This window comes from Colius striatus, chromosome 13 (genome assembly GCF_028858725.1).
Source record: "Colius striatus isolate bColStr4 chromosome 13, bColStr4.1.hap1, whole genome shotgun sequence".
NCBI lineage: Eukaryota > Metazoa > Chordata > Aves > Coliiformes > Coliidae > Colius > Colius striatus.
This window is the reverse complement of record NC_084771.1, coordinates 1,242,005-1,251,899: the sequence shown is the minus strand read 5'-3', so window position 1 is coordinate 1,251,899 and position 9,895 is coordinate 1,242,005. Positions and strand designations below refer to the sequence as shown.

General features: G+C 63.6%; 1 protein-coding gene across 1 annotated transcript; it reads right to left on the bottom strand.

The window, feature by feature from the left end:
* Positions 1-3,900: 3,900 nt before the first annotated feature.
* Positions 3,901-6,954, bottom strand: BMP15 (bone morphogenetic protein 15). Its single transcript, XM_062006769.1, has 2 exons — positions 6,308-6,954; positions 3,901-5,541 (listed from the first exon to the last, which is right to left on the bottom strand). Exons 1-2 carry the CDS (start codon positions 6,621-6,623, stop codon positions 4,766-4,768), a joined length of 1,092 nt encoding a protein of 363 aa, XP_061862753.1. The 5' UTR covers positions 6,624-6,954; the 3' UTR covers positions 3,901-4,765.
* Positions 6,955-9,895: the final 2,941 nt, after the last annotated feature.

The following is a 9,895-nucleotide window of genomic DNA, read 5'->3' as shown; positions in this document are numbered from 1 at the left end:
CAGAGCTCATACAGGTACATATAGAGCACATACAGGAACACACACAGAGCTCATACAGGCATGCACATAAAGACGCACACACACAGCATATACACACACACATGTCATATAGGGCATGCACATACAGGCACATGCACACACACAGCACGTACATGCACGCACACACACAACAGAGCATGTACAGGCACACACACACAGCATACACACACAAAGCATATACAGACACACACACCCCCCTACATGGTGCATGCACACACACACACAGCACATACAGGCACACACACAGCACACACACACAGAGCACACACACAGAGCACATACAGGCACACACAGAGCACACACACACACACACACACAGAGCACATACAGGCACACACACAGAGCACACAGAGCACACACACACAGAGCACATACAGGCACACACAGAGCACACACACACAGAGCACATACAGGCACACACAGAGCACACACACAGAGCACACACAGCACATACACACACAGAGCACACACACACACACACACAGAGCACATACAGGCACACACACATGCAGGGATGACAATACAGCCACCCACATGCACTGGTGTACACACATGTGAGAACCCCCATACACATCCATGCACACCCACACATCCAGACACACACAGAGACAAGCTGGGCACCCCAGGCAGGGTTCTGTGGCATTGCTGCCTGCCCACAGGGCAGGAGGCAGGAGCCTGCAGGTGCCACATGCCACTCTGTGCCACCCTGGGCAGCGCATGCCCCTGGATCCCCTGTAACCTGTCTCCACACACTGGCAGGGGCAGGAAGCTGCTGGCCACAAGCAGGGCTCAGCAGGCTTATTGCCTGCAGGGTTGCACCAGAGGCCCCGGGGGCACGGTCCTGCCCCTGCCCAGCCCCACGGCTGCCCAGGAGCCCTGTGGCAGCAATCAGAGCACAGCCCAGCCTGGACTCTGGTCGTCCCGAGGCAGGGTGTGCCCTCCCGGGGCTGCTGGTGTCTGTCAGCACTCCTGCTGTGGAGTGCCCAGCCCTGTGCAGGAGAGCAGCCGTGGGTCGGGGTCCCTGGAGGGGGAGCATCCCTGGGCTGAGGGCACAGGAGTGGAGGACAAAGCTGGGCTCTGCCGGAGCTTGGAGTTCCCAGGCTGGTGGCTCTGAGACTGCAGGACATCAGGACTGGAGTGCATGAGAGACCCCTGTGCTGGAGGCAGCAGGGAGTGGCACAGGGGTCAGTGGAGGGATCCTAGGGTGGAGAAATCCCCAAAATAAGAAGGCTGGTGGTGTTGGGGTACTTGTGGGGCCACACAGCCGGGGACATCGGGGTACATCCCCCGGGCTGGAAACACCACGTGTGTGGGGGCAGATGTGGGCTCCCAGGATGCAGCCTGGGCTGGGCAGGGGTCCCCAGTTACCTGCAGGCCCTGGTGATGCTCTCCAGGTCGTGCTGGCAGGGCCCACCCAGGGGGCTGCTGCCCACCATCCTCCAGAAAGGCATCACAGGGGGCAGTCGGGGGTCCACGTGCTCCCCGGGGGGCTCCTGCAGCACCCAGGGGGGCTTCCGAGGCAAGGAGGGGTGTACTGAGGCCCTTGGCCCCCAGCACCCACCCCCCCGATGGCCAAATCCATCTGGAGGGAGCTGGGAAAAAGCAAGAGGAGGGAAAAGAGCAGCATCAGGCTGGTGGCTTTGCCCAGGGGGGCGGGGGAGGCTCTGCCAGCCCGGTCAGCGCCCGGCACGGTGCGAGCTGCGGCTGTCACGATGCTGCTGACTCCAGCTGGCCGGTGCCGATGCCGGGCTCAGCTCCTCCCCGGTGCCGATGCCGGGCTCAGCTCCCCCCTGGGCTCAGCTCCTCCCCGGTGCCGATACTGGGGCAGCTCCTGTCCGGTCACGGCACTCCACAAACATTTGCATTGCCCCGGGCAGCGGGACAGCCCTTTGTCACCTCCCCTCCATTGTGGCTGGGAGCTACTGGTGCCTCCATGGGGCATCTGCAGGGTACCCACAAGCAACCCGGTGCCTGGGCACTGTCACCTGCCTCCAGCCACAGTCCCCAGAGCAGGGTGCCTGGGGGGCAGCTGCACCCCGTGGCTGGGTGAGCTCCCACAACCAGCAGCCCTGTGCTGTGCCTGGCCCAGATTTACCCTGATACAGCTAAGGCACATAGGGCAACTCATCCTTTCCCTGCCCAGTGTCACCCCAGAGGATGGGGCATGTGAGGTGGCCCTGCCTGCTTGGGATGGGCAGCAGGAGGGGTAGTGAATGGGGGCCCACAGGAGAGAGAGCAAAGCCTCAGCACGTGGTTTGCAATAGGAAAAGAGGCTGGGAGTGGGGCAGGATGGAGCAGGGATGTGCTGGCTGGCCTAGGGGAGAGCAGAGGGCTGGTGCTGCCCCCAGCACAGGCATCAGCCCAACAAGCAAGCCCCTTGTCACCCCACCTTGCACAGGATGGGGGGCTATCCTGCAAAGCTCCTTGTGTTCCCCATAGGGCTGGCACCAATGGGGTGCCAGGCTTTGCTGAGGGGTTCATGCAGCTGTGGGAGCTATAGGAAGAGCCATTTCCCCTGCCCTGGGGTGCTCTGCACTGTCCCTTGGGCTCTGCCCTGGCAGCCCCAGCGCTGACACAGGCACAGTGCCAGGGGTCAGCTGGGGACAGCAGCTCTTTCCCTGAACTGCTGCTGCTCTCACCCTTTGGCAGTAGCTGCCCCAGCACCAGAGCAGAGGGGTCACAGTGCGAGGGCAGCCCCTCGGTGCCCGGGGCTATGCCACTCCAGGAAGGGGCTCAGCCCAAGAGCCACAGTGTGCAAGAAGATACATGGCTGGGACAGACAAAGCCTGGTGTCCATCCACCTCCAGGCACCTAGCAGGGCTGAGGTGTGCCCAAAGCAGGCTGGGATGCTGCTCTGTGACTGGGGCAGCACCAAACACTGGCATCCAAGGGCATCCAGACCTGGGAGCACACTCAGCTCCTGCATCTTTCATCATCATTTGCCTGGATGAGTCAACACCACACACTTACTTTCCACTGAGGTCAGGCTCACAAGCTTCCAAAAAAACCAGCAGATGCTTCCCCCTCCACAGCCCCCTGTCTGGAGGTGGCCAGGATGCAGCCAGCTGGGGACAAGGGGCAGCAGAGGAGCCTGGGGCTCTGGGGCTTCTCCCTCTGCCAGGACAGGGAGGTTTTTTGAGGCTGATGTGTAGGGGAGGGATGGGGGCTGGCAGCGTCCTGTCCCACAGCAAACACCTACAGGAGAGAAGGAATGACAAAATACCTCCATGGAGCTTGGGCAGCAATAACAGATGGGACTGGAGGCCAGACCCTGGCAAAATCCTTCAGCTGAGAATGCAGAGACAGTACCAGTAACCGGCTGGCAGGTGGCAGTGCCACCACACACTGGGGACAAGGATTCTGGCCTCACTACTCAAAGGGAACTTTACTCCAGCTCTTCAAATACAGGGCAACAAGCCCAAGAACAGGCAGATTTGCCTGCAGACATCTTCCCAAAACAACCCTGGCAGCCAAACACCTTGCCCACAGCGACAGGCAGCCCCAGCTCATTGCCCCTCGTGGTCCCCCAAGAGCCTTCCCCATCTAGGTGGAGGGCATCTCTTGTCCCCAGCCCCACCACAGCAGCTGCCTGTGGCCACACCTGGTCTCCCCTGCCCCAGGGCAGGTCTGTGCACCAGGGGAGCCTCTTCTCCCAGCCCCTTCTCGAATCAGATGGGATTTACCCCCTGCATGAAGCAGGGAGCAGCACCCACCCCTCCCAGTGCAAGCATAATGGTAACACAGTGCACAGCCTATACCAGCCTGTCCCAGGGGCACCCAGTGCAACCCAGGGACAAAGCAAGAACAGGTCAAGATGATCTTTAGCAAAAACCCATTTGTTTATTTATTTATTTACTTGTACAGTCAGCAATAAATAGGGGAAAGCCAGGTGGCAGGGGTGGTGGGAGTGGGACAGACCCCTCCAGGAACGGAGGCAGGCCAGGAGCCCAGCAGAGCCCGAGCCTCGTGGGACAGCAAGGGTGCAAAAAAGGCAGAGGGACAATACAACAGGGGTCTGACCCCTGGGGTAGGGTGAGATCTGAGCCCTGCTAGAGGGCAAGCCATAGGTGAAGGACAGGGGTGACAGAGGAAGCAGTGGAGCCCAATGCATTAAGTTCCCTGGCACCAGCACCGGGAGCAGAGCTGGCAGTTTGGGTCCCTCCAGTTTCCACAGCCCCTCAGAACAGAACTGCAGGGGAGGAGAGAGGCTTGACACCCCTCCCCACCCCAGCCCAATTCCCATCTTGGTGAGACACCACCGCAGCTGGGAACAGACAGGATGAGGCGCATGTGAACCAGGAAGGAATCCCCCAGGCAAGGTCGCTCCAAGCTCCTGACAGCATCAGTTTGGTGCCAAGCACAGGGACACCTGGAGTGTTCGCCCTCCCTGCCCTGGCTCCACCAGGAGACCCCCAAAGCGCCTTCCAAGAGCTTCATGCTTCAGTCCAGGGACTCAGCCCAACCCTCCCCGCCCCCCAAAACCAGGCAGCAGCTGTGGGGCTGCAGGAAGGACAAATACCACGGGGCAAGCACCCCAGCACAGGCTCCTGCCTTTAAAAACCTACAACTCACATAAAACTGCCATCGTAAAACCTTCCTGCAGGGCAGCGCCACACGGGGAGCGGGGAGCCCAGACCCACCCCAGCCGAAGCGAGACAAACCCTCCAGTCCAGAGGCAGCGGGGCCGGGCAGAGGCTGCGGGTGCCGGGGCAGCGCCAGGCGCCCGTTACCGGCAGGTGCAGGACTCTGCGATCATGTTCTCGTACTCCTTGTAGAGGATGCCGCCGTCGCGCTCCATCATGAGGACGCTGATGGGGCTGTAGCGGTAGGGGACGCAGGAGGGCCGCGGCACGTTGGCATCCACCAGCTGATGGATGAAGCTCTGCACCACGGCGTGGTTGGGCGCGTGGTAGTCGTAGCGGAGCAGGCGGGGACAGGCGCCCTTGCAGTAGCGCGGGTTGTAGCGGTGGGGAGCGATGATCCAGTGGTCCCAGCCCAGCTGGGCGAAGCTGACGGGGAAGGGGCGCAGGGAGCAGTCGCTCTTCTCCCCTCCCTGCTCCCGCAGGTAGCCGGGCAGGTCGTGGGCCAGCAGCCCCACGTCACGCCGGTGCCGGTGGGGCTCTGCCGGCAGGGGCTCCAGCCCAGCCTGGGTGTCGTTCAGGTAGAGGAGGAGGAAGGGGTGGCTGGGGGTCTCTGGAGCCTGGCGGCCCCCTGCCCGGCCGGCGTGCACACACACGTGCCGCAGCGCCAGGCTCCCCGCGCTGCCATTGCCCAGCGCCAGGTAAGGGGTGACGTCTGCTTCGGCCCAGCCGTGCCGGGGGCGGGCAGCAGGGCTGAGCAGGGCCCTGGGCGCCTCGCTGGCAGCCGCCAGCTCCAGGGCGCAGAGTAGGCGGCTGTGGGCCAGCAGCAGGCTGGGCAGGTAGACCACAGTGGCTCGGAGGAGATGTTCAGCCTCGGGCTGGCCCTCCAGGTGGTAGGTGAGCGGTTGAATGTACCAGCGACCTGCGGGGAAGCAGCCATGAGTACCTGCCCCTGCTCCCCAGCATCATGGACTCACAGCATGGTGGGGGTTGGAAGTGACCTCTAGAGCTCATCCAGTCCAACCCCCTGCCAAAGCAGCTCCCACCTAGATCAGGTCACACAGGAACGTGTCCAGGTGGGTCTTGAAGACCTCCAGAGCAGCAGCCTCCACACCCTCCCTGGGCAGCCTGGGCCAGGGCTCCCTCATCTCACACTGGAACAGTTTTCCCTTATGTTTCAATAGAACTTTTGTGTTCCAGCTTCCTCCTGTTACCCCAGTATGGCACAGCAGGCACCACACCAGCAACAGCCTTCTCTCAGGGTGCTGCTGCAGCCCTGCACGGTGCAGTGGAGCCCATGGCATCACCGCCCTCAAAGCCCACACTAGCCAGGTGGCTCACGACCAAGGAAGAAGCCTCAGCAAACAGCCACGTGCCACAGCGTGCTGGCAGAGTGAAGGGTAAAGAGCAGCTGGGACAATCCCAGCCTCATCACCGGTGGCCTGGCACAGCTTCGGGCAGGATGGGAAGGGAAGAGCAGCACGTGGAGCCTGCAACGCCCTTGCCCATCTCAGCCCTGGGGCAGGGACAGGCTAGACCCCATGCCAAAGGCAGCCCCCCAGGGCACAGGATGTGCCAGCCCTGCCTGGGAAAGTGTGAAAAGAGGGGAGGAGGCAGGTGGAGGGCTCAAACCCACAGCACCAACCCCGCCGAGCTCCACGCTGCCCTCGGTGCCCCTCGCTCCTTACCTGCCCAGGGCTGAGCCCGGTGTGCGCTGGCGCGGACCAGCCGGACGGTGTTGGTGCCGATGCGGCGGCCGTGGCGGGGCCGGCCCTCGCGGTCGGCTGCTCGGCGGTACAGGCTCAGCATGTAGCGCAGGGGCTGCCCGCTGGCCGGCACGGCTCGCCAGCCACGGCCGCCCGCCGCATGCCCCTGCAGCAGCTGCAGCAGCGGCAGCGGCGGCACGGCGGGCAGCGAGCCGCGGGGCAGCGAGGACTGGTTTGCAGCCCGGGAGAGGGGCAGAGCGAGGAGGAGGAGGCTGGCAAAGGGATGGAGCAAAGCCATGATGACGGGGAGGGGGGAGGCGGTGAGCAGGGCAAGGCGGGGGCTGTGGCCGGCAGCAGGATCGGGGGGAGCCGGCAGCAGGATCAGGGGGAGCCGGCAGCAGGATCAGGGGGAGCCGGCAGTCATGCTACTCCTATCCGTAGAGGCAGAGCCGCTGGCAGGCACCAGCAAAAGGAGACCCGAGGGTGTCGCCAGCCGCTATCAAGCCAGAACAACCATGCCAGCCGCTTCAGCTTGGTACAGGAACAGAAAGCGTTGGGGGGAAAAAAGCTCTGTATGCAAAAAGAGATGCAAATTCCAGACTAAAACCCAGACCAAGGGAAAAGCCAGCCAGAGAGGAGCCTGATTACAGGGGCTGGGAAGGTGCCGGGGCAGAGTGAGGGAGTGGGGTGGGTGAGGAGTCACTCACTCAGCCCACCTGCTTCTAGCCAGCCTCCTCCCGCAGGGTAAGAACTCCCGGCCCCTCCCGGAGCCCTTTTGAAGGCATGGACCCAATCAGGGTTTAAAGGGCCAGGAATTCCCTGGCTTCTAGGTGAGGGAGGCTGGAGCCTGGTAGGATGCTCCTCGGTAGTGAGAGTCCCTCCAGCTCCTTCCCGTCCTTGTGCCAACTGTCTGGCAGTGGGTTCAGCACCTCTACGGGCATTGCTGCCAGCTGGTACACCCTGCCCAGAGAAGGCACGGAGCCCGATGGGCTGCTCCCAGATCAGTCCACACAGCACAGACAGGAGGCTGCCCAGTGCCTCCCTTTCTCTAGGTGAGAGATGAGCACCGAGCCCAGGGACCGTGGCACTGAGGCACATGGGCGGGCAGAGCGACCCGGAGCCCAGCGGTGCTGAGCGTGGCTGGCTCAGATGGTGGTTGCCATGCCGTGGGCATCACCGTGCCTGCAGCTTTGCCAGGCTTGGTCACCCCAACTCCAAGCTCTTTCTTCTGGCACTTGCCCAAGGCCAAGGCGTTGTGAGGGTGATGCCCACCCTCTCACTGGCACAGGCTGTTTGAGGCATTGTCCTTAGAGGAGACATTGCCCCCCAGCCCCAGTGCTGCTCTGCAGTGCTTGCCTGGGGCAGGTTCCAGGGGTGCACCACAGAGCAGGGTGCAGGCAGCCACGGTCCATTCCCCTGGCAGAGCACATGGCACGGTGCCCAGCCCCACAGCACGCTGCTGCTCTCCTGGGGGCATGGAGGGGGCGGGGGAAATGGACACCACAGCTGGGAACCGCTGGTGCCATGGAGGGAGCTGAGGGGGTGTGTTGGTGCCTGCCTTGGCCTGAGTGCTGCCCACCCCTCGCAGCAGTAAGGGCTGGGGAGCTGCATGTGGGGTGCCGAGGCGGTGGTGGGGGAATGTGCTGCTTAATGGGATGTGATGCCACGTGACAAGCCAGGGCACAGAGCTCTCACGCCTGGCCAGGCAGCCCTGGTTACTCATTTGGGAAAGGGCACGGGGGCAGCCGAGCCTGGTGGAGGCACATCAAGGGGGGTGGCAAGGAGAGCAGGAGAGTTGGGCCAGGGGTGGATGTTCTGTCGAGGTCATGCAAGGGGAGCTATGCACCACTGCTGGGTGGGCTCAGCACCACAAACAGCCTGGGGACTGCCCTGTCCCCAGTGCCCTGCAACCCACCCCCCCCCCCCGCCCCACCTCCCCGTGCAAGGACATGGCACATGCACCGGGCTGCGTGCAGCTGGGCTGGGCAGGCTTCAAGGCAGGCACCAGTGTGATGGGGGCTGCCAAGAAAAACTTGAGGGATCTGTCCTGCACCGGGGCTGAGCAACCCCAGAGGTAGCTTGACAGCCTGGCACAGCAAGCCCACCCTCCTGGGCCAGGGCACTGCGCCCGCACAGCTCAGCCTGCGGGCAGCCGGGGGCCACGGGCGTTGCTGCCAGGGCAAAGCTTTCCGGGAGGGCTGCGCTGTCTGGGAAGGAGATGAGTAAGAGCCGGGGCCCCGGGCGGAAAGGGGAGGAGCAGCACTCCCGAGCTCCCCTGGGAACCAGCACCGATCCACTCCCACCACCCGCAGCTGCCGCCCAGCGACCCGTTCCCCTGCCTCGGTTTCCCCAGCAGGGCACGGCAGCCCGCGCTGGCCCCGGCGGCAGCGGCGAGGCCCGGCCGTAGAGCCGCAGAGGCCGCGGGGTGCGGCAGCGCGGGGCGTGGGCAGAGCCGGGCCGGAGCCGGCAGCGCCTGCTCGCCTCGGGCAGCGGGGCGCGGGGCGCCAGCGTGATCGCCGGGGTGGGAGCTGCGGGGAGCCTCCTGCCCCGGGGCTGCACCACCACCCTGACACCCCAGCAGGGACCCCCACACTCGTGTGAGTGCTGCTGGCCACGCTGCATGCCCGTGCCAGGCTGAGCTGTGCCAGGCTGAGCTGTGCCGCGCTGACCAAGGATGGTGCTGATCCCTGCTGGGACCGTACTGTGCTGAGCCAAACTAGGTCGTGCCGTGCTGAACTGTTCCAGGCCAAGTTGAGCCAAGCCAGGCTGTGCTGTGCTGAGCTGAACTGTGCCAGCTCTGCTTGTCCATGTCAACCCAAGATGAACTGCACTGAGCAAAATCAGGTCAAGTCGAGAGGAGCCAAATCAGGTCAGGCACCTGGCCACGCCATGCTGTACAGAACTGAACCGTGCCAGCCCCTTGTCGTGCCATGCTGAGCTGAGCCAAGCCAGAACACGCCACCTCTGCTGAGTTACACTGAACCATGCCAGGCCAAGCCATGCTGGACCAGACATCCCATGCTGGCCCCCCTTGTCATTCCATGCTGAACCAAGCCAAATTGTGCCAGGCTGAGCTGTATTGTGCCAGGCTGAGCTGTGCTGTTCCAGGCTGAGCTGTGCTGTGCCAAGCTGAACTGCCTGTGCCAGCCTTCCATGTCATGCCATGCTGGGCTGAGCCAGACCAAGACATATTGGCTGGGCCGTGCCAAGCAGCTCAGTGCCAGTCCCTGAACCAAGCTGTGCTGTGCCATTGTGTGCTGAGATACGTTATGAGCTGAGCTGTGCCAAGATGTGCCATGAGCTGTGCTGAGCTGTGCCATGCCATGCTGAGCCGTGGATGCACTGAGCTGGGCTAAATCGTGCCAAGCCAAGCTGTGCCATGCCATGCCAGCCGATGCCTAGCTGACCCGAGCCGAGCCGAGCCGAGCCGTGCCGTGCCGTGCCGAGCCGAGCCGAGCCGAGCCGGTGGCCGCCGTCCCCCCGCGCCTCATTGGCGGCGGCAGAGCAGCCCCGGTGCCGGGCCGGCCCCGCCCCGCCGCTCGGCTCCGCGCCGCTGGCCCGGGCCGGGGT